The sequence below is a fragment of the Myxocyprinus asiaticus genome, chromosome 29, assembly GCF_019703515.2.
Source record: "Myxocyprinus asiaticus isolate MX2 ecotype Aquarium Trade chromosome 29, UBuf_Myxa_2, whole genome shotgun sequence".
Classification (NCBI taxonomy): Eukaryota; Metazoa; Chordata; class Actinopteri; order Cypriniformes; family Catostomidae; genus Myxocyprinus; species Myxocyprinus asiaticus.
In genome coordinates, this window is record NC_059372.1 from 37891556 (window position 1) to 37915761 (window position 24206).

The following is a 24206-nucleotide window of genomic DNA, read 5'->3' on the forward strand; positions in this document are numbered from 1 at the left end:
GGACAGAGTGGATTGTGAGGGGTGTTACTACACTCGGTGACCTACTATATGAGAGTGGATTGTTGAGATCCTTTGAAAATATGGTTCAACATTTTGGGATTCCCAGGTCTCAATTCTTTAGGTATTTACAGCTGCGCCACCTGCTATGTACTATTTTTAGGAGTAGCATACACCCTCCTAAAGCTCTGGGAGTGGTGATTACTGCTTTTGGAAAAGGTCATGAGGCATCAGTGTGTTGCTCCCTGCTAATTCAGAGTCTGGGGGATGGAGCTTCAATTTCTCAAGAGATTATGGGAGAAAGATTTAAACTTGGTCTAGGAGGAGGGAGTGTGGGCTAGGATTCTAAAAAACGTCAACCTGGGTTTATATAATAAAACAATGGGGCAGCTATTTAGCCTTTTTAGAAGGCTCTCGGGGAGGGGCAGTGGAGAGAGATTTGTAGATTTAAATGTGTGTGTGCAGCCTTATTGTTTTTTGAAAGTATACTTTGTTTTTTGTTTTTTTATGTTTCTAAATATTTTCTGCTGATTTATTGTTTATTTGTGTGTCATTGTCAATTTAGCATTTGACCACTGGGGTGCGTGTTTGTGTCAGGTGGGCGGGATGTTCGGGGGAAGGGTTATATTTTCGTATAATTTGATTCTGCATTTTCTGTTATGTCTATTTAATTTGTTGTATGGAATCAATAAAAATTGTTAATAACAAAAAAAGAACTTTTTCTATCACCTTTTGACATCTAATTTAGATGTCAAAAGAAAGCTTGAGACAGGCATTGATTTTTATTTTATTCATAGTTCATTTGATATGAACTTCACTGGAGCTCAAGTGCAGACAGGCAATTCTGTAGTGCAGTTTCATTCAGTTGACATAACGATCTTGATGCTTTGATATGTGAGATAATGTGTTAGTGCAGTCAAAGCATAGACAAAAAAGATCACCTCTCTCAAAAGCATCAGAATTAATGTAAATATGGGAATGTGTTTTGAGCTGTTTCTATCTGCTCCTCATCTCAGGTGAAGGACTGTAATGTGTTGGCCTCTAAGCTGCTGTTTATACTGGATGATCTGCTGTGGGTGCTGACAGACTCTCAGCTCAAGGCCATCATACACTATGCCAAGTCTTTGAGTGAGGCCATGGAGAAATCCGCTCAACAGAGGAAGAGCATGGCTGCTGAAACATTACAGGTACCAGATTCTCCGCTTTAAATCTGTCCCAAATAACGCTATGATAATTAAGCTGACTTTAAGATTTTAGCTGTTTACAGTGTGTGATTTATCCAATTTTGTTTTAAATTTAAATGAAGTTTTTTTTTTTTTTTTTTTCTCAAACCATTTAATTGGGCGTTTATGTGTCGGGAAAAAAAAACACTTTGTAAACGCAGGGCAGTTCAAATTGCAAACTCCAAAATCTGTTAAGACTCTTTGAGCCCTGGTGGGCGGACAATGCAAGTTTAAATCCAGCTTGCAACATTTCCTGGCCTGTCATCTCTGCATTTTATCAATAAAAAGGCTTTTTTTTTTTTTTTTCTCCTACTGTGAATACAATTTTACCCCCCTTTCAACAAGGGTTTCCTCTTGTTGTCTGATCTGTGATCATTCTCTCTTTGTCAGATTGGGAAAGGGTTTTTTTCACAAAGGATTCTGGGGCATTCCCTACACTGTGGCTGCTATTGCTGCGTGGCTCAGCTTTTGAGCAAACATCCTGATGTTTTCAGCTCTTTGTGACCGTTGAACACATTTGTCATTACAAAGCAACTCAACAAAATAAATAACAAGCCCTGCAGTTAAATCCTCTTTATAACACATTAAATCCCATTCTCTGTCAATTGCCGGCCGTTACTGTTTATGTATGTCTCATTGTATTTGTGTCAGACAGCCCCACCTTCTCCTGGGATCCACTTTCTGTCAACTGAACCTCCTCCGCCTCAAGCGATCGGGACCGCAAGCACACCGGCTCAGTATTTTGACCTCCATGATTTCAAAGAATCGTCCTACCACACCTTCATCTCTCGTCTTGACCTGCATATTTGCAATGACAGCTCTACAGATACCAGTAATGAACTTACAGTACCTCACTTATATGACCCAAAAATTAAAATTGTCATTATGTACTCACCCTCATGAGTTCTAAACTGGGTAGTCTTTTCTTCTTCTGTAGAACACAAAAGGAAATGTCTCAGGAATGTTCACCCTGCTCTTTTCCATACAATGAATGTGGATGGGGACTGGGGCTGTTTGTGTAAGAAAATGGCTGAAATATAAGTTTTATTTACTAAAAATCTTGCCTTCCTCTCAAGCTCTCAAATCTCAATCGCCCTGCACACATTCAAACCTGGCACATTTGTGCACTGTTTCTTCTCCTTGCAAGGTCAAGTGAGCATTTTATTTAATATTCATCATTGTCATCATCATAATTTAAATGGACAGATGGAGAGACTTAAAGGTGAAGTGGGTAATTTCTGCGCAACTGGTGTCACCAAATGGAATTGCAAATATTATGATTGTTTTCAAACAGGCTTCCTGAACACAGATAGTCCAGCCCCAAAATCACGCAGTGGTTCAGTCAATGTTGCTGGGCATGCTATTCGGGACACTCAAACAAACAGAGCAATTGTTTGATAGTATCAAGAAACAACATCCATGGTGTCCGCAGCATTTTGGTCAAGGACATGTGCTTGGACCCCGATAATTGTGGCTTGCAGCTGTATTTATAATTATAGTTAGTTGTATTTAGAATAATATCGTTTTTGCATATTAACCTGGGATAGGATGAAGTACTGTAATGTTGAAAAAAAAAAATCATAACCTTTAAACTCACACACAACTATCATATGGGTTCAGAAGACTTAGACTATAGTGCACAAGTCTTAGTGACAATGTTTATGGTGCTTTTTTCCATTTGTAGCATGAAGCCTCTATCCCCATGCACTTTTGTTCTATGGAAAAGAGCAGCTTGGGCATTCTGCAAATGATCTCCTTTTTTGTTCCACGGAACAAAACAATCGTAAATGTTCTGAATGACTTGAGGAGGAGAAAGTGATGACAGAATTGTACGTTTTGGGTTAACTATCCATTATAAAAATGACATTTCTATGTGATCTGATCTCACACACAGATGAGGCTCTGCCTCCAGGCACGCAGGGTGCAATGCAGCTGACCTTACGGAAGCTGGGCTGTGACTACTACCCTGTCCACAGACCAGGTGAGTGACAACACAGTTCAAAAGAGGACATTGTTCAAAATACATGTCCTCCGGTTTATAGTTTTACATGTCAGAAGTTTTAACATGGGCTTTAGTAGCTGAAGCTTTATGGTCATGCCGCATGCCATATTAATTTCTTCTATAGAGCACGGATCTTTCCTGTTATTCAGTTAGTTTATTCATTTTAAAGAAGCACAATTATTGTATTCTGTAAATGGTTGGCTGTAGGGTGATAGACAACTGTGAAGGTGATTTCAGCTGTTTAGTGATGTATACTGTTGTGCTGTGCAGGTGATGGCTGTCGGCACTGGGAACGTCACTGTGGGGCAATGGATTCTCGTGCTCAGTGGGCGGCCAAACTGCTTCAAGAGTTCCAGAGGAGAGTGGAGGATCTGGGCATCCCTGGACCACATTCAGAATCACCTGCATCTGCCAAAGACTCTCCAGCCAAAAGAGCCAAGGGTAAACCAACAATAAATCCCTCTTCAAAATGTAATTCAGATTGACCGTTTATATTTAAAAACCCAATTTACTTTATTCTTAATAGGGAAATTCCAGCATTACGGATGTGATATTTGCAGTCAAAATGTGAAATTTAACATATAGTCATTGCCAGTATATCGAACCATTTGTATGTACATAAACCCTGCAGATAGAGCCCAGACATCAGAACATTTTCAGTCTAGACAACTCTTTCTTTTTCTTTTTTGTAGCTTAGATTGGAAAAATTGACAAATTGAGTTTTTGGGAGACCACACGCTTTGTAAAAATTATGTAATTGAAATGCACACTCCAGAAATAATAATAGCCACAGGATGTAGAAGGGTTGGAATTTTTTATTTAATTAATTTTCGTACACATAAATGGGGGGAAAACCAGTGTAACGGACATGACATCTCTCTGTTATGGACATGACAGTTGTAAAAGCAGCACGAAAAACCATCCAAAACACTTTGAAACCTGCAGACTTTGACCTCTGAGACACTGGAATTAAATCCATCAAGGTTGCATGATGAATTGAATTAAGATTGAAATTGCCATATGAATTTGCAAAATTACTAAGCCATAAAAGGCTGCGTTTTAAAACGTAGTCTGCATTGACCGCTTCAGTCAGTGCTGTGTGAGCGTGCGGCACCCTCTATCGGCTGTATATGTACATATGAGATGATTCAATGTTTATAATATTACAGCTCAGATCACAAAGTTTGTCAAAATGTCCCTTCCCAAATGTTGGCTATAGATGCAGAAGCTTGAAACATGTCACAGATCAAAGAAATGGTAAGCGATCTATCTGAATCATTATGGTAAAAGATCTAGTGGTGGAGGTTTGTGATTCTTCCATTGATATCCATATGATCTGATATGAAGTGTCCATACTGTCACGTTTGTAACACATTATTATGGGTGTTTAAAGTAAAGAAGGGAGACCATTTGATCATCATAATTAACCTCGACATAAGTTAGTTTACAGTTGTACAGAAAGTATAACTTATTTGAATGCACATTATTTAAGTGATATACACATAACCTCTAAAACATTAGGGAAGTGACACAGCACTAAAACACAGCAACATAGAAAATGTGGCTCTTATTAAAAATGATGCGCTATTTTGACCAAGTAAGTTTATATATTTCTTGTCTTTCTGGAAATAGTCTTTTGACCCCACTTTTCACCATTTACATTTATGCATTTGGCAGACGCTTTTATCCAAAGCAACTTACAGTGCCCTGATTACAGGGACAATCCACCTGGAGCAACCTGGAGTTAAGTGCCTTGCTCAAGGACACAATGGTGGTGGCTGTGGGGATTGAACCAACAACCTTCCGCTTACCAGTTCAGTGCTTTAGTCCACTACACCACCACCACTCCAATGTACCAGCCGAAAAGCCATTAGCCAAACAGCTATATAAGCATTATTTTAGGCTACTTTTGTATGTGATGCAGCCTATCTAATATGTCCACTTTTCACGATCCAGTCCATTCCTGATGGATAAAATCAATGACTGTTTCACTTGGAAATACGTATTTACAGAAATAAAATGGGTTGCTAATGCTATTTCATGATGACTTCAAAATGTATTTCAACAAGGTTGCTTTTCTGATAAGCTTTGATTCCATGGATGGACATCGGTTTTGTCAGCACACAAAAGACAAACAGATGTGATCAACAAAACAAGCCTGGATCAGAGTAGTTTCTTTTGGGTGGCCCAGTTCTTACAATTTTTCAGTCTAAACACAAAACTGTTAATGGATAGTTTACCCAAAAATGAGAATTCTTTCATAATTTACTCACCCTTATGTTATTTCGGACTTGTATGACTTACCTTCTTCTATGGTTTTAAGTAGACGGGGAACCCCTATCCAGTTTCAGTCCTGAACATGGTCAGACCTCCCGGCGAAGTTCAGCAGCCGTTCTGTCCACAGGAACTCCTCTGAAGAGACTTCGCTCCAGCTGTATGGTGATCTGTGTGGACGACCTGGACATTCATCAGGTGTGAGAAAGATCAACACACACAATGGCATACGGTGTATATACTTGACCAGGGTTTTTATACACTTGAGCAAGTAAAAAATACACTATACTGATCTAAAACCTTTTAGACTAAAAACTTAAAATACAATGACTGAAAGTTTTGTAGACAAATGTAAATTGTGCCTACATGTTTTTTTTTGTTTTTTTACAAAAATAAAATTATAATTTTAGTGCCAAGCATAAATGGGAACTCCTTTAATACTGTTTACAAAACATCTCAGGATGCACCCCATGAAGCTGATTTAAGTGCGCAAGAAAATGTAAGATTAAGATAAATGTTTTATTTGTTAATTAAAAAAAAATAAAAAATGTATTGCATAATTTCCACACTTCCATTTGTGGTATTCAAATCATTTACTATTAATTTGCTACATTTTGGGAAATAAAAAATAAGGCCCTATGAAATCTTTTTCCAAATTCCATGTTTTCCATTTTATTTTTTCTGAATTACATTTTTTAAAGTTTAATGAAATTTTACCATCAATAGAACTTTAATAAAATTATTTCATAGAATTTTAAACCAATTAAAAAAATTACCATTGAATTTTAATCAAATTAATTGCTTCACAGTAGTAATGAAAGCATTGATGAACACTTTTATTCAGTACAACAGCATTTTTGCTTGTAAGATATTGCTTAAATATAATGTTAATTTTATTGATATATTATTATTACTATTTATTAATACTACCCACCTCTGTGTAAGCAGTTTGCTGTATGGCTTAAAGGGATATTTCACCCAAAAATGAAAATTCTCTCATCATTTACTCACTCTCATGCCATCCCGATGTGTATGACTTTTTCTTCTGCTGAACACAAATGAAAATTTTTAGAAGAAAATCTCCGCTCTGTAGGTCCATACAATGCAAGTGAATGGGTGCCTAAATTTTGAAGCTCCAAAAAGTCACGTAAATCAGCATAAAAGTAATCCATATATACTCCAGTGGTTAAATCAATGTCTTCAGAAGCGATACGATATATGTGGGTGAGAAACAGATCAATAATTAAGGCAATGTTTATTATAAATTCTCCCTGCTCAGACAATCTCCACTTTAACTTTCACATTCTTCTTCTTGTGTTTTTGGTGATTCACATTCTTCTTGCATACACCCCCTACTGGGCAGGGAGAAGAATTTCTTGCAAAAATGAACTTAAATATTGATCTGTTTCTCACCCACACCTAACATATCACTTCTGAAGATATGGATTTAACTACTAGAGTCTTATGGATAACTTGTATGCTGCTTTTATGTGATTTTTGGGGCGTAAAAATGTTGGCACCGATTCACTTGCATTATGAGGATCTGCAGAGCTGAGATATTCTCATAAAAATCATAATTTGTGTTCTGCAGAAGAAAGAAAGCCATACACATCTGGGATGGCATGAGTAAATGATGAGAGAATTTTCATTTTTGGGTGAACTATTCCTTTAATGTGTGTAGGGGAACGGTATGTGTGTTAGGAATTAAATTAAACTGTCCGTATGTCTATTTATAATGGAATTAGTCATGTTCGACGACCATTATAAGATAAAGGACAAATAATTAAATTATTTGTCTGAATAAAATCGTAATACATTGTTGTATTTGCTCACAATTTCTATTGTAAGGAATTAGCTTTAATAAGGGAATTATGATTAATTCAATTATTGGAGTAATATTATTCTCATGGCTTATTGAAAATAATATCACAAATATTTTAGGTATAGCTTTAGGACTGGAACTTTGATAAAGTCAAATGACAAGATTATTTATCAAAATACCATAGTCAAATTATCTTTGAATACAAACAAGACTTTATTGCTAATCTAAACATAGAAACTAATCTAACACATGCAAACATGAAACAGGTTGGTGAGTAAAGTGAAAGAGAAATATGACTGGGATGTAAATGATCTATACAGATAAAAGGAACTTTATGGAGTCTGTAGACAATGCCTTGAGAATCATTAATATTTAATTCAGTCTAACTCGATTTGCAATCGGGTAACCCGAATTATATTAGAGAGACACCAGCACTTTCAGCAAAGTCTGGAGATGTACTTGCGTGTCATTGCGTTTCCTTGCATTGCTTGGTTCTTTGGCTCTTTGTAGAAAGTTTGGGTGGTTCTGTTGATGTTTTGGACATCTGTTAAGATCGTGGATAGTTGTTGTCTGTTGCATTTGGATGATGAGGGCTTTGAAGCGAGGCCTTCTGCAGGGAGGACCATCATGTGTGTGTCGTAGCACAGAGAAGAGAAGGACTTCCATGGAGCTTTACTCTGAACCTTCTTGGACTTCTACATGGCATGGAACTTGGGCGCCGGAGCGAGCCTTAAGCAACGAGGACAAGAGCGGGGAGCTGAAGAGGAAGTGGAGCAGAGGAGCAAGAGAAGAACTCAGAACTCAAACTCAGTACTCAAACTCTTGAGGGGGTTGCTCAAGCTGGCCTTTTTAACCCATTCGGTTTGTTCACACCCCAAAGAGGCTCTAAGCCAATCAGAGGCGTCTTTTCAGAGTCACATGGTCAACTTGTCTGTCCTTTTCCGTTTGTGTGAAGGATCCTTAAACATTCCCGCTCTAAATAGTACACATTTTAACCATGCATTTTATATCTTGGATACAACTGAATGTATCAAAAATTAATTAACACAAACATTCCTGAAATGAATGTAATTCCAACAATAGTAAACATGAGGTGTTTTATCCTGAATAGTTACCATTCTTAGTAAAAATGACACGAATAACACGAGTAAAGATTATAATCATCGATTTGTCAGTTATAAAAGTGATCACAGGTCATAAAGTCATTTTCAGAATGATCTAGCAAAGCTAGGTATTGTGTACATTTTGAGAGTTAACTCAGCGAAGTACTGTGACTGTGGGAATTGTTCCTGGACTAAGATGAGACGTCCTGAGATATGCTTGTATTGAAAAGTTATTTCTACATTTGAAGTTATGAGCATTAGTTTGTCCTCCTAAAGAAAAGTTCAGCAGTTCAGATCCAGTCTGTTCAATCTCTGTGTCTTGAACAATGACGATAGTCATGTGATACAAGGAAGTCAAATTTTTTAAGTGTTCATGTTACTAAATGAATGAAAAAAAGGGAATTTTTTTTTAGCTGCTGTTTGCAGAATACTGATCACAGAGGATGTCTCATGACTAATTTGGAGCCTAGAAAATTGTTTTTTGTCCAAAATAAAGAGTCATAGAACTAGCGTTGTGTTGTTCATTGTAATTCAGGAGGATCTTTGTTTAACTCTGTGTCTTTTATTGCCCATCACCTCTGACCTTGAAGCAGTGGGGGTACTCTCTAGAAGATCAGTCTTCCAGTCATGCGAACAATTTATTAACATGAGTGTTTTCAAGTATGTGCTGTCTGGACAAGTCTCTTTTGTTCGTTTTATTGGCCAGATGTGTTTCATCTCGTTTAGCTGGGCCATGCCAGACTTTAGGAAGCCATTTTGTCAGCTCTTAGTTTTATGGCTCTGAGGGATTTCTGGTGCTCTAGGCCATCTTGGTGAAATTCTGTTTTAATTCTTCTTAATTTCCATCTGCCGGGCTACTCCGATACTACATGTGCTTATTAAACCACAAGAGGATGTTATTTAATTATATAAATATATGGTCTCTATGTGCTGTGCACTTCAAGGTTAATGAGCACCCTGCTGTCTGCAATCTACACACAAAGAGCACGTGAGCTGCTCATGATGCGTTGTCAGTGCATGAGTGGCGGCTTCATACATTCACTTTGAAATGCACTGCACATGCAGACTGTTTATTTAATTAAATCACAGCCTTTTGCGATTTCATAAGCACAATAGGATATATAAAGATTTTATTTTGATTAATTGTGCAAACATATTTATGATTTGTTTATGATATGATTAAAGTGTTTACTGTTAAAGGGGTTATATTATGAGACACTGAATTTTCCTTGATCCTTCAAAATAAGAGTTTGGTGTACTATGAAAAACCAGCTTAAGTTAATTCATCACTATGAATCTGCTCTTTTTTTTTTTTTTTTTTTTTTTAACTAATATTTTATCTTTTACCTTAGGTGTCCACCGGGGGGCGTCACAGCAAGAAAACGCAATCTCTCCTCTTTTGTAACCGCAAATCCCTAAATCTCCCAGACAACACTCCAGCAATCCACCTTCAGTTCACAGAGTACTACTTCCCTGATAACCCTGGACTTCCTGGTGTGTTAGCTGTGGTTTTGATGGATAGCATTTTAATTATGGTTTAATCAATATCATTAATGGAAACAGACTCACATCATTGTATCACAGTATGAAATATATTTGCTGATCTGTCTTGGTGGGAAAGAGTTTGATTTATTCTTGTCTTTGTTTGACTCCCATTATCATTTTCTCTCTTTAGTACCCTGCTCTAATCTTTATGCCCAGCTGAATGGTCTACAATTTTGTCTTGATGCTCCGAGTGTATTGTGGATGACTCTATTCTCAAAGGGTCTACACAGGACACTGGATCAGGTAAAAGCCTTTTACCACCTCCAGGACAGCAGCAAGAGTGAAGAACACATCGATATTCGCTTGGATGCTAGACAACTAAAGGTAAACTGTAAGATCTGACATGCTTTGAAATGGATTTAATGTCATAGGCAATATGGTTTTTTTATCTTCTGAAGACTTGTTCACACTGCCCCAACAAATACCAACATTTCAAGCTTTCTAAAGTTGGTTGCTGGGTTTAGAACATTGGGAAACATACAGTAAATGTCATTTTTACACTTCCACAAGAAAGTTTGTTTTAAACAGTAAAAGTGCTGTTCAGACAGAATGCGCTCTTGTGCTAATAAAAATCTAGACACAGGGCAATGAATAAAACAGAACGCAGGTGTCTTGAGACACATTTGAAATTCTTTTTAACCTGACTTTGCATCTTAAAAACCCAGTGAAAAAAATTCAGATCTGTTTTTTTAGGTGACCTGTTTCTGTATTTCTTTAGCTCATCATTCCTCTGGAATCCTCCATTCTGGACCACCCAGACCGCCCTCAGTCACTGAGCATCAGTCTTCCTCAAATCGTCATCAGCAACACTCGCCACTCTCCTCACGGTTCCTGCACTGACCTTAACAGCACCTACAACAGCTTCTCTGGTTGTCCTTTCTTCCAGCCCATGGAGTGCCAACCTTTCCCTCGCGACCAGAGCATCCTACATCCCCTGCCATCCGCATTCCTTCAACACACTCTGGAAAGTGAACTCTCTCTACGCCCTTCTCGCTCTCAGGACGTCTGGTCTACCAGTCTGTCCCGAGTGACTCTAGGCTTTGAGGGGGCTCGTCGAGGGCTCAGGGGGAAAGCCCTTCCCTTCGTGGAGCCCTTTGCCATGTCTTTGTGGATGTGCCACCCTTCTGCCTTCAAAAAAGACTCTCATTGTTCGAGTATAGACAGAGACTCAAAGTCCCCAACAAGTTCTATCAAACACACCCTTCCAGCTTCTTTGCAAAGTATCAATGATATATCTGATGAAGTCGACCAGACCAAAGGACTAGTCAACTCTCCCATGGCCTCCATCCATATCTTGGCCCAGTCTATCACTCCAGTCAAAATGTGGCTCAACCACTACCAGTTTGTTGCACTATTGAGGATGAAGGACTACCTTGCCAAACTAGCTGGAAATTTGAGCAAGGACTTCCAGAGTTTGGGGCGTTCGGAACATAAACGAGAGGATCTTCCTTCAGTGTGTGTCTCAGTCCTGGTGGAGGCAATAGAGCTCGCTCTGCTGCTTCCTCCTGCAGTATGCGAGCCCGAAGAGGAAGCCCGATCTCCAGAGAACACGGACACTCCCAGCCTGACAGACTCTGATCTCTCGCCAACACACCACCCCAGTGAGTCTGACCTGCTGGAGGAAAGTGAGCTGGGTGAAAATGTGGCAATCTCCACGATAGATCAGGAGGAGGATGTAGAGCAGGAGGGATCGGTGGAGGAGGCTTGTGAAGCTGTTGAGGTAATGGATAAACCAATGGGGCAAGATGATGAAGGTCATACTGTTGCTCTGGCCCAGTCACCTCCTCTTTCCCCAGGGATCCCTATGGGACTGCCCCGACAAGGCTCCACTTTCAGCCTGGAGGGGGAGCTGTCCAGTGCCCTGAATGCCACTAAAGGTGTCACGAAAGATGCATTCAGTGCCTCCCTTGATCTCACCAAGGGGGCACTTTCCATCACGAAAGATGCCTTCAGTCTCCTGAGCAGAGGATCTGCTATGACTAAGCTCTTCTCACCTCAAAACAAGTAAGAACTATTGAGAACATCTGCATTGCTGTGATCTTTTCTACTCAAGTCTTGATCTAACCTAGTTAAAATTGTATTTGATCTATGTTTGAAAAAAAAAATAGGTAATATCTAGTTCAGATTTGAAAGTTGTCAGCTGTTTCAAAAACAACCAAATTAAATTAGCATTCTAATAGAGAAAGCCTTTACTAATGTACATTTGTATAATGTATTGTCAGTAGGGATGGGAATCTAACAAGGAATTAAGAGGTGAAGTATGTAATTTCTGTGCTACTAGTGGCACCAAACGGAATTACAAAAATAAAGTATGTTTTTAAACAACCTTTGCCAACACCCCTTAGACTCATCACGCCCTTTCGCACTCTCTGATTCCCTATTTACAAATAAGCCATACTAAATAAAAGGTGATAAACATTTAACGTCATAAATGCTACATTTATTTTCCTGTGTATACATCTGTGTGACGAGGAGGAGGGCGTGGCAGGGCTGTGAGGGTGCACGCCTGCCACTGAGTAGCCCAATCAGCAGGAGAGAGATAAGAGGAGCCGGGATGCCAGAGGGAGAGAGACACACTGTGTGTGTGCTGTCGACGTCTGTTGTTATGTTCCAGTTCAGTGTTTTATGTTATAATTAAAGTCTTGTTGATCCGATTCCCGCCGCCTCCTTTCCTGAACCCCGTTACACTGGTGCTGAAACCCAGGACTGGAGGAAGACGCGCCGTCAGAGATGCCGAGAAGGTATGATACAGTGGCACTGGAGTGGTTCACCCAAAGGCAGAGGAGCCCACTGCCATCCACCAGGAGACGAAGGAGCCACTGCCATCCGCCAGGGGGTGGGGGAGCTCGCTATCATCCGCCAGGAAGTGAAGCCGCTGCCGGTCGCTAGAGGTGGAGCAGCCACTGACGTCTGCCAGGAGGCGGGGGGGCTTGCTGCTGTCCCCCAAGAGGCGAGGTCCAGTTCCATCACCCGCCGTTGCTGAGGACCGCTGCCCAGCTGGCCGAGGACCAAATGGCAGAATTTTTTTTCTTTTCTCTCTCTCTGTCTCTCCCGCCCTCTTTTCCTCTCCCCTCCCCTCGTCCTACCCAGGTACCCAGGAGGCGGGGAAAACCAGCCGGCGAGGACATGGCCGAAAGGGCGACGACTCCCCTCCAGGAAGGGAGGGGGGGAGTAAGTCAATCCGGAGCTTTCCTCGGCCTGAATTGGAAGGTGGGGGTATGTGATGAGGAGGAGGGTGTGGCCAGGCTGTGAGGGTGCACGCCTGGTGCCGAGTAGCCCAATCAGTGGGAGAGAGATAAGAGGAGGAGCTGGGGATGCCAGAGAGAGAGAGAGATGCACACAAATGGAGCTGTGTGTGTGTCGTCGACGTCTGTTGTTATGTTCCAGTTCAGTGTTTTATGTTATAATTAAAGTCTTGTTGATTGTTAATCCGGTTCCCCCCTCCTCCTTTCCTGAACCCCGTTACAGTCTGCCATTGACGTTCATATTCTCCTGGCTGAACAAGTAGCCACACCCCAAACTCATGCTATAGGCTGAGCTACAAAGGGATGGGTGGAGCTGAGCAGGCCGCTCAAAATACAAACATCATTGTTTTGATAGTGCCTTCTGGGGGAGGTAAACCCATGAATGGCTTACTTTTATTTGTCAACGAAAAATAAACTGGGATAGTAGAACTATTTTAACATAAATGTTACATACTCCACCTTTAAGAAATTTATCAATTCTGGTTCCTTAACGGTATCATAAAAAATATTTTTTAGCACTTTTGAGGAAGAAATATTTGGAAATGCAATTTTGCTGGATTTACTGCCCTCAGCAGCCTGTTAAAAATGTGATATTTTAAAAGAACAGATTCTTGCCAAAGGTGTGTTTTTATTAATTAATTTATTTAAAAAAAACACTTATTATAACAAAACACATAAAGTGTATATTTAACTACACATAGTCTTATCAACAACCATCCAGTAATTAGGCTAGTCCAGTAATTAATCTCACAAGCCTTACAATTCTTGGTTCATTTTAAGTCCAACATGATTACATAAATGACTTATTAGTAGGGCTGCAACTAACGATTATTTTGATAATCCATTAATCTAACAATTATTAGAACGATTAATCGACTATTCTGCGATTTATTGCACCAATTAATGATTATTAAACTGATTATTCAGCTTGTGCCCTGACTTAAAAGGTTGTATTAAACGTGCTTACTAACAGTAAAAAGGACAAAATCATCAAAATACCTCTAAATTACATTCACTGAATGAAATGGGGAAAAAAATACTTTCAAGTTAAATTCAGTAAAGAATAAAAAAATCCTATTGTTATCAAGTATTTTTGTCTTGTTTTCCATTTAAAATGGTCTAAAAATCCTTAAAACCAGATACATTTACTTGAGAAGCAACATATACATATTTAGACTTGCTTTAAGAGAATGTATCTTAAATATAAGTGTTTTTTGTATACAAGTGTATTTCTTCACTTGGTTATACTTATGCGAGTGCAGTAAAGACAAAATATACTTATATACAAAATCTATTTTCTAAAAGCAAGTTTAAATATCTTATATGCTGCTTCTCAAATGAATGCATCTTGTTTTAAAGGATTTTTAGATATTTTAAAATATTTTTATTTTTTATATTTTATTCAACATTCTCAGATAACTGCAGTATAGCTGCTAAAGAAAATGTATGTTGTTTTAAAGGAGTTATAGATATTTATATCTAATATTTATATTATATATAGCCAAAACAAATCAAAAACGTATTTTGTTGCAGTGTATAATGGGGTGAAGACTACCCTCTCTCACCTTTCTGTTCACTTCAATCCATCTTTAACATCTTTTAGGAGTGGTGGTGGTGTAGTGGACTAAAGCACTGAACTGGTAAGCAGAAGGTTGTTGGTTCAATCCCCACAGCCACCACCATTGTGTCCTTGAGCAAGGCACTTAACTCCAGGTTGCTCCAGGGGGATTGTCCCTGTAATCAGGGCACTGTAAGTCGCTTTGGATAAAAGCGTCTGCCAAATGCATAAATGTAAATGTAACTCACAAAAAAAAAAAAAAACTCTCTCTTCTTAATAAAGCTGCGTATTGCCAATTTTCTTCACGATAAGAAACACACAGTGACACATATATTATGATTCAATAAGGCGTGAGCCATCATGTTATAATCTAACTGCATTAAGCGTGCATACTCGAGGGATGAGTGTCCCCGTGACAGAGTGTGCATCAACCGGGTGCAGTTTCAATCTCTCCCCCTTAGATTGGGACATTCGCGCAACTCATAGAAGAGGCACTGACCGCACAGAGAAATGTCAGTTTTGGAGATTGTAGTTATTTACATGACCTGCTTCCATATTATTTGAACTTTAATAAAACTATAACGCATGGAATATAACTGCATTTAAGATGTAATGCCGGGGTGTTTCCTTTAAAGACGTTCGACATGCAAGTTTTGCTTCAGCGGAACTCCAGCTCCACTTATTCCATAACAAGTGTGCTTCTGTATTTACTCATTTTATTTTTTTGCATTATAATTCCCTCATACTTTGTGATCTACATCACCTGAAGCTGTTTGGAAAGTTTAGAGTGCATCTGGACTGTGAGCTGTATAATTCTTCCTCTCCTCAGTCAGGCATGAACTGCAGTGCTGCTCTTGCGTGTCATCATTAGTGTTAATGTGATTTGATGTTCCGTTAAATGAGATCAAACGACTGTTCGGCAACGAAAATTTTTGTTGACAATTTTTTATTGTCGACGTTGACAATAAAGTCGACTAATCTTTTCAGCCCTACTTATTAATTAGTTTTTTATTCACTAAAAAGAACCGGCTGATGAGAGTCATTCATTTGAGAGGTGTCGCTGTATGTTTTGCGCTGTAGAATAAGTAGTGTTGCAGATTGATAGCTTAAGAAACACTGTCAGAGTATTTTAGAATAATGTTTTGTCCACATTGGAGGAAGAATGAATGTTTGAGAACCATTTATGAAACTAAAAGTCATGAAAAGAATTTGGTTCTGTTATTTTTATTTTATTTAATTTTTTTCAGAATAAGAACTGTTTCTTGATTATCAACCCCAATATTCAGGCAGTAATTGACAAAATAAACCCTAACTGTGTGATCAGGTCTTGTAACATCAGGATAACAACATCAAATAAATAAATTGACATAAAATATGTATTTGAGTTAGAATATTTTAATTAGTCAATTAAAATATTTGTATGAAATTAAAATAATTAAAATTACTTCTCACTGTATGTGAGAAGAAAGAGATATGAGCAGTGATATGAGAGACATCTAGCACAACTATGCAGCAAAGCGCCTGCGGTTACTTACCAATCACAACCAGTGAGCCATGTAATAAGCAGTTAGTGGTTTGAGTGAATACAAATTAATAGAACAGTAGACGATCTGTTTTAGCTATAGCTTAAACTTAGTTTAGCTTTAGGTGTGTTTGTAATTCTATCTATAGCAAGTTGTAAATGATTTAGGAAAGAGATAGTAGGACAATGTCATAGTTCATAGTAGGATGGAAAAAATACCTCTTATCACCTGACCATGGTCTGAAGCAGTCTAAGCGGGAGAAATTACCAGTTGATCAGAGACCGTTATCTTGTGGTTGTGCTTACAACAATGTCTTATTTGTTTTTGGAAAAAACTGGCCATCTTTTGAATGAGCTCACATGCAGTGCACACAGTACATAATTGAGAAGAGCTGAGACTGCTTGTGGCTATTCTAGTGAATGGCTTTATTTGCAAAAGGGGAGCACATCTGGCTTTATTTGAAACTACACACCAAGTTTCCCACCTTCATGTTGTTCCAAACCTGTTTAATTAAAAAAAAAAAAAAAAATTCTGTGAAACACAAAAAAAGTGTAAGAAGTTTATCTGTATGTCCCAAGTGGGCCTTTTCAATACAACAAAAGGGAATGGGCACAGACACTGTCAAGCTCCAAAAATGCATAGTGAGTACTATCATGATCTGGTCATATGGACTAGTTTTATGATACATTTATGGTGCTTTTTGTCAGTTTTGCAGCTTGACAACATCATTCCTCATGAACTTTTTATTTAGCACCACAGACATTCTGCTAAACTTTTTTTCCTGCGGAAGAAAGTAAGTCATATTGACATGGTGATGTGAATAAAGATTTACAGATTTTTTTGGGTGACCTAACCCTTTAATACGTTGCATAACAAATAATGGTCAAAGCTCTTTACACCTGAGTTGTTTAAATTCATCTTTTTTTTTTTTTTCTCCCCTGTTAATTAATCATGATCCTCTGTTATCCTCTGCAAAGCTCACGGCCAGAAGAGTCCAGTCCCTCCATCATGGGGAATCTGCGGCTTCAGTCCATGAAACAGTCGTCTTCCCAAAATTCCTGTGACAGTGCCATTCTAGAGGGGAGCTTGGCAGACGATGGCTTATCCGTTGACAGCGACATCAGTGAAAACTTTGTCATCCTTATGGAGTCTGGTACATCTTCATGGACTTGCTATAAAATTCCACCCCAAAAATCAATATATTGCATAAGTATGTGTTAATGTACAGTCACCCGGTCATTGTCGCAAAAATAAACCCTGACAAGGTAATCGGAGTGAAATTATGTTATTATGTAAAAAGAAAGAAATTGCAAAGTCTCTAGAAATAGCTGAATTCTACCTCCATTGTGCATCGGGGTTCTGTTGGTGTCTGACTGCTCATTATCCTGCTTATTACAAGAGTACTCACCAAATAAATGTACATGAAATGTTTATTTGAGTCTAAATTATTTTATTAGCTAACTTCTAAAGATCCCTGAGTAAGACGAGAAGCAGGAAAGATGACCCAGATGACCAGTCTAATATGACTTAATTCCCAGATGTGTGATTGTTATTCAGAAATATCAGACCGCTTGATGGTGCCATTGACCAATAAGAATGGAGTACTCCAAAGAGCTTTGTAAAACAATGTAATAATAGATCTTTCTTTATAACCCAGTGAATTAAATACAGCTGCTTCACATTATGTAACACTTAAAACTACGGTATCCCTATACCAATACTGGTATCAGAATCAGGTTCAATGCCACGCTCATGTTCTTGTGCTCGTAAAAATGCTTAGATACCAAAAATTTATACCATCTGACATACGAATGTCATTCCCTAAACATTCTGTGCAGAAATTAAAATCAAATTATTTCCTAGTGTGATTATTAAGTCCGCAAAAGCTGCGATTAAGATAAATATATAGTTTGCATGTACTGCGTGCTTCAAATGTTAGCGCTTGAATGTGTCAACACCAGCTGTTCATACCATTTAGAACTCCTTGTCTCATAAATGGAAAACACCATCATGAGCATTGTGCACTCTGTTTGTAGCATATGACGGTGAGCAGAGCGCTAATTCACTTTGTAGTGCGCAGCACTTACAGACTACATATTGATTAAAGAAATAGCAGTCTTTTGCGGTTTAATTGTTCTATTTTCATTTCATTAAATTTTTTTATGAATTTATTTATTTAGACATCATTTTGATGCTAAAATTTAAATAAACAGTTGATATAGAATACAGAAAAAAACAACAAAAAAAACAGGTATTGGTGTCAGTGAGTAACAGTACTCCCATTCATTCTCGTTCTCAAAGAAATGGTAAAAAGACATCCCGACTCAAAATTGTAATATATGATTGGATGAGCCGGACAGAAATAGTTTGCTCTCGTTATAATCAACAAAGCTGTCTTTACTGGAAGCTTTCTGTTTGGTGTTGGGTTTTTAAAATGAGGAGATTTTATTGTGTTATAAATGGTCTAAAATGGTTAAAATATATTACATGCTGCACAATTATTATCAAAATCCTTACCCATCCATCTATGTTTCAGAGTCTGGTGTGGAGTCTTTGCGTCTTAATGGTACAGGTGTTCACTCATGCAGCGTTAGTCCTGCACCGGGCACAGAAGGAGGGTCATCAGCAGATCTCGGCAGCTCTCTGTCCCATAGCACTGAAGACACTGCTCAAGACATGGTGAGTTTTATCTAGCCTAGGTTAGCTGGGTATATGTCTGACCTTTGATTGATGTTCTGTTGTTGTTTTCAGGTGTCTGTGTTAGTTTTGTGCCTGAGCCAGATGGGGTGCCTGACGGAGATGCGCGGCGAAGATATCGTTGTAGCGCTGGAAGCCCAGGAGCTTGTGCCTAAACAACTTGGAAACCATAAAGTCACAGACCTGCTGGTAGGACTGACACTAACGCAAGGTTAGGACGCTTAACTTGAAAGTAAACTACAGTCAGCAGCTGTCCATTTCAACTACACAGTAAATATCAGTGTATCAATGCTAATGTGAAAGATTTATCTGTTTGGGGAAAGGTGATACACACCCATGATATTCATGGTATAAAGATAATCAGACAAACAGAAATCATCTTCCTGTTAGCGCTAAAGTCTCAGACAACCGATTTCCTACACTGTATTGTTTTCCTGTCTTTTGTAGTACTCTGCACTCTTTGTTCTCATATTCAAATAATTTCAACCCAAGTCAATATTTCATGCCTTTTTATTTATTGTTTGGTCAGTAGCCATGTATTAAGCAGGATGATGGACAGTCAGATGGTCATTATCTCAAAATAAACCCTGATGAGATGATGAGGACCAGTCGCAAAGCATTACTTATTAAAATGGATGTCAGCTTTTTCTTTAACAGTATATAAACTGGTTATGTGTCTTTACAACCACCTAATTTAATTATTAATATGTGACACACAGCATACAATCTGCTACTTTAAACATATGGTCATCTGTCTTTGCAACCATCCCACATACTCATCACTCATTTTCTCAGATTGTAAATCTGCTGTTATCATGTTTTTAAGCACAAACAGACTGTATGTTACTTCTTCCAAAACACAGCTTTAACAAAACATTCTCTCAGAATTTCTTAAATTGAAATATTTCCTCCCTCCCCACAGTTGGCTGTACCTCTCCCAGTGCTTTATCACCTGAATCTCTCTCCGGCCCCCCGACAGCAGCAGTCAGATTGGAGATGGGGCCACGTGCAGGCAGACACTCCCCTCTGTCTGAAAGTGTGGGGTTCATAGAGATGTGTTTGACAGGGTGCAGAGCTGAGCTCCTGGCTTCTACCTTAAGTACTCTAGGCCCCTTCCTGGAGGATGAACTTGGTGCAGACACACAGCCAATGAGACTTTGGGTGCGGGACACTACCATTATACTAAAGGTGAGAGTGAGGGACAGGGACACTCTCATCCAGTTCAGAGCTAATGGTAGCCTAATCGGATCCTGTAGCCCAACTGGTAGAGTATGGCGCTAGGAACACCAAGGATATGGGTTTAACTCGCAGGGAGGAATAAATGTCTCATCATTTACTCACCCTCATACAATCCCAGACGTGTATGACTTTCTCTCTTCTGCAGAACACAATCAAAGATTTTTAGAAGAATATTTCAGCTCTGTAAGTCCATACAATGCAAGTCAATGGTGACCAGAACTTTCAAGCTCCAAAAATCACATAAAGGCAGCATAAAATTAATCCATAAAACTCTAGTGGTTATATACATGTCTTCAGAGGGGATATATTGGGTAAGAAAGTGGGTGAGAAACAGATCAGTATTTAAGTCCTTTTTTACTCTAAATCTCCACTTTCACATTCTTTCAAATTCTGGAATTCAAAGTGAAAGTGGAGATTTATAGTAAAAAAAAAAAATAATGACTTAAATACTGATCTGTTTCTCACCCAAAGTGATTAGATCACTTAAGAAGATATGGATTTACATTTACATTTATTCATTTGGCAGATGTTTTTATCCAAAGCGACTTACAAATGTCCAGGAAAGTGTTTTGGTTCCTCTTTGTGTTGGTACAACAAGGTGCTGCTCATTAGCCGACCGCAGGCTTTTGGTGGGAATGTAGCTCTGCAGAAATGATTTTAGGTTTGCTGGAGCAGACCCAGTGACTGTTCTGTATGCCAGCGTCAGAGCCTTGAATTTGATACGTGCATCAACCGGCAGCCAGTGAAGATAGACAAGGAGTGGTGTAACAGGCGCTCTCTTTTTTTCATTAAAAACCAGACGTGCTGCTGCATTCTGGATCGTTTGCGGGGGCCTAATTGTGCATGAAGGGAGGCCTGCAATGAGAGCGTTACAGTGAGTCTAGTTATGACAAGTGACTGAAAAAGAAGTTGTGTGGCATGTTCAGAGAAGGGTCTTATTTTCCTGATATTGTAGAGTGAAAATCTACATGATCGTGCTGTCTTTGAGATGTGGTCTGTGAAATTGAGTTGGTTATCGATGGTTACCCCTAGATTTCTGACCGTTTTGGAAGGCGTTACTGTAGTTGAACCCGGCTGAGCGGGAATGTTGTGTTCAACAGAAGGGTTGGCTGGAAAGACGAGGAGCTCAGTCTTCACTGGGTTAAGTTGCGGGCGATGTTCCTTCATCCAGGCCAAGATTTCTGCTAAACAGGCAGAGATTCGAGCAGTCACCATGGTTTCATTGGGCTGGAAAGACAAGTAGAGCTGTGTGTCATCGGCATAGCAGTGGTAAAAGAACCCATGTCCCTGAATGATGGGTCCCAGTGATGATGTGTATATAGAGAAGAGAAGTGGCCCAAGCACTGAGCCCTGAGGTACCCCAGTAATGATCTGGATCCAGCTCTCGCCTGTCTCAGCGACTCAGCAACAGACAGCAGGGCAGTCTTGGTGGAATGTCCACTTTTGAAGCCTGACTGATTGTCATCCAGCAACTTGTTCTGTGAGAGACAGGCAGAGATTTGATTGAAAACTGCCCTTTCAAGTGTTTTTGCCATGAATGGGATGAGAGAGACTGGTCTGTAGTTTTCTCTTGTGTGCGGTTAAGTGCAGGTTTTTTTAAGCAGCGGGGTTACTCGAGCCTGATTAAATGTAGTGGGAAAAATGCCTGTAAGTAGAGATGTGTTAATTATGTGTGTGAGTGCAGGTAGGATGGACGGAGAGATGGCTTGGAGAAGGTGGGAAGGAATGGGGTCAAGGGGACAGGTGGTGGGGTGGTTGGAGAGGAGGAGTTTAGAGACCTCAGTGTCAGTCAGAGGAGAGAACATGGAGATAGAAGAGCTGCATACAGGAGGCAGGTGTTTGAGAGGGTGTGGTGCTGAGAATGTATTGCTGATGGCTGTAACCTTTTTAGTAAAAAATGTGGTGAAGACATCTGCTGTCAGTGAGGTGTCAGGTGGTGGAGGGGAGGACAGGAGTGTGTTGAATTTTCTAAATAAGCTGCGAGTGTCTGTGCTGCTATTGATCTTTCCTGGTAATAGGAAGTTTTTGCAGATTTAGCGTTATCTGAAAAAGATGCAAGCAGAGACTGATACTTAACCAGATCTGCTGGATCTTTAGATTTCCGCCGTCTCCTCTCAGCTGCCCTGAGGTCAGTCTGATGTTCACGAAGAACGTCAGAGAGCCAGGGTCTGGGCGGTGTCATACGTGCTGGCCTAGAGGAGAGATGACAGATGCTGTCTAGACAGGTTGTTAAAGTAGAGCCTAGTGTGTCTGTGGCAGTGTGTACATCCAGGGTGGAAAATAAGTTACCACTGGTAATAAGTAACCAGTGGAGTCATATGGATTACTTTTATGCTGCCTTTGTGATTTTTGGAGCTTCAAAGGGTCTGGTCACCATCCACTTGCACTGTAAGTACCAACAGAGCAGAAATATTCTTCTAAAAATCTTTGTGTTCAGCTAATAAAGAAAGTCATGCACATCTGGGATGGCATGAGGCTGAGTAAATGATGAGAGAATTTTCATTTTTGGGTAAACTATTCCTTTAATGCACTGTAATTTGCTCTGGATAAAAGCATCTGCCAAATGAATAAATTGTTTGTAATGCAACTAGGCCTACATTGTGTGGATGACAGTGTGTCCACACTGTAATTGTGTGGCCTGATGTAACGAATTAGATCACTCCCATTATAATCAACAAAGCTTTCTACATTGCTAGTATTGAGATGTCTACAGGAATACAGTCATTGCATACAAACTGATTTAAAAGAATTAAGAATTGTTAATAAAAAAAAAAACACCTGCAAGCCAAGCATAGTGTTAAAGTTCTTGAAGACAGCCTCAGCCAACTGGGGCGAATTCACTAAACACAGTTGCACCACTTTTGTATGTGGTATTACAGCACAAAAACCTGTCTTATTCAATAACCACCCACAATCTAGTTTATGTACTGTAGGTGCAATCAGGGCTGAAATTCCGCTGCGTCTTGAGTATTTGAATTTAGTCATTGTCATTCCTTTCCGCCCATACATGCCTCCTTTCTATGTAAATTAGGCTTATTATACAGTAGATTGCGCTTCGTTAACAAAAATTGCCTGGCACGATTTATACTCACTGAGAACTTTATTAGATACACCTACTTATTCATGCAATCATCTAATCAACCAATGATGTGGCAGCAGTGCAATGCATAAAATCATTCAGATACAGGTCAGGAGCTTCAGTTAATGTTCACATCAACCATCAGAATGGGGAAAAAATGTGATCTCAGTGATTTGGACCGTGGCATGATTGTTGGTGCCAGATGGGCTGGTTTGAGTATTTCTGTAACTATTGATGTCCTGGGATTTTCATTCACAACAGTCTCTAGAGCAGGGGTCGGCAACCGTTTTGACATGGAGTACCATTTTTTATTTTCCTAGTTAATGGCTGTGCTGATGTTGCACCATTCGCACATCACAAGCTGATCAACTATTTAGCCATTTTCGGTGAATCACACTTGCAAAATCCTAAAACTTTATTTCTAGGTTTAATCTATATTTTGATTAGACTCAGATTTTTATGTTTTCTCTTTTAATCATTTTAATATAATTTTGAGTGTGACCATGATTTAAGGAGGGTGTACCTGATGCTGGGTTGGAAATCTCAAGGATTAATAGTGGTGTTTTCCTTATTACATCACGTGTTGTTCTGAAAGCAGAAAGAAACAAATGAAACGCGTAATGTAGGCTGTCAGCCGCGCAGCCTGACCGAAGCAGAGCGGGCGCGTTTACTTGCGTGATTAACTGAACGTGAAGCGCTGCTTGTGATGTGTGAATGGCTTGCGTGCGCTGTACGAGTCCGTTGGGTATAATGCAGTCTCGTCACATTTTAACTCTTTGTTTAGTCTCCCATTCAGCCCATGAAAACATGCTGTGTGATCATGAGGAAGAATTGCATCAAGATGTAGATTGGAATGCAGGTGCATAATTTCATCAAAATAAAATAGTCTACTCCTCTCA

At 39.3% G+C, this 24206-nt stretch overlaps 1 protein-coding gene across 1 annotated transcript in view; it reads left to right on the forward strand.

Annotated features, from left to right (window-relative positions):
• LOC127420020 (UHRF1-binding protein 1-like) overlaps window positions 1–24206 on the forward strand; it is a 47328-nt gene that overhangs the window by 17013 nt on the left and 6109 nt on the right. The window contains exons 7-18 of the mRNA XM_051661929.1: window positions 1014–1184; window positions 1872–2052; window positions 3115–3201; window positions 3493–3663; window positions 5549–5694; window positions 9774–9915; window positions 10097–10290; window positions 10685–11970; window positions 17270–17445; window positions 18829–18971; window positions 19044–19200; window positions 19912–20177. Coding sequence (XP_051517889.1) covers window positions 1014–1184; window positions 1872–2052; window positions 3115–3201; window positions 3493–3663; window positions 5549–5694; window positions 9774–9915; window positions 10097–10290; window positions 10685–11970; window positions 17270–17445; window positions 18829–18971; window positions 19044–19200; window positions 19912–20177 — 3120 coding nt within the window. The remainder of the gene's footprint in view (window positions 1–1013; window positions 1185–1871; window positions 2053–3114; window positions 3202–3492; window positions 3664–5548; window positions 5695–9773; window positions 9916–10096; window positions 10291–10684; window positions 11971–17269; window positions 17446–18828; window positions 18972–19043; window positions 19201–19911; window positions 20178–24206) is intronic.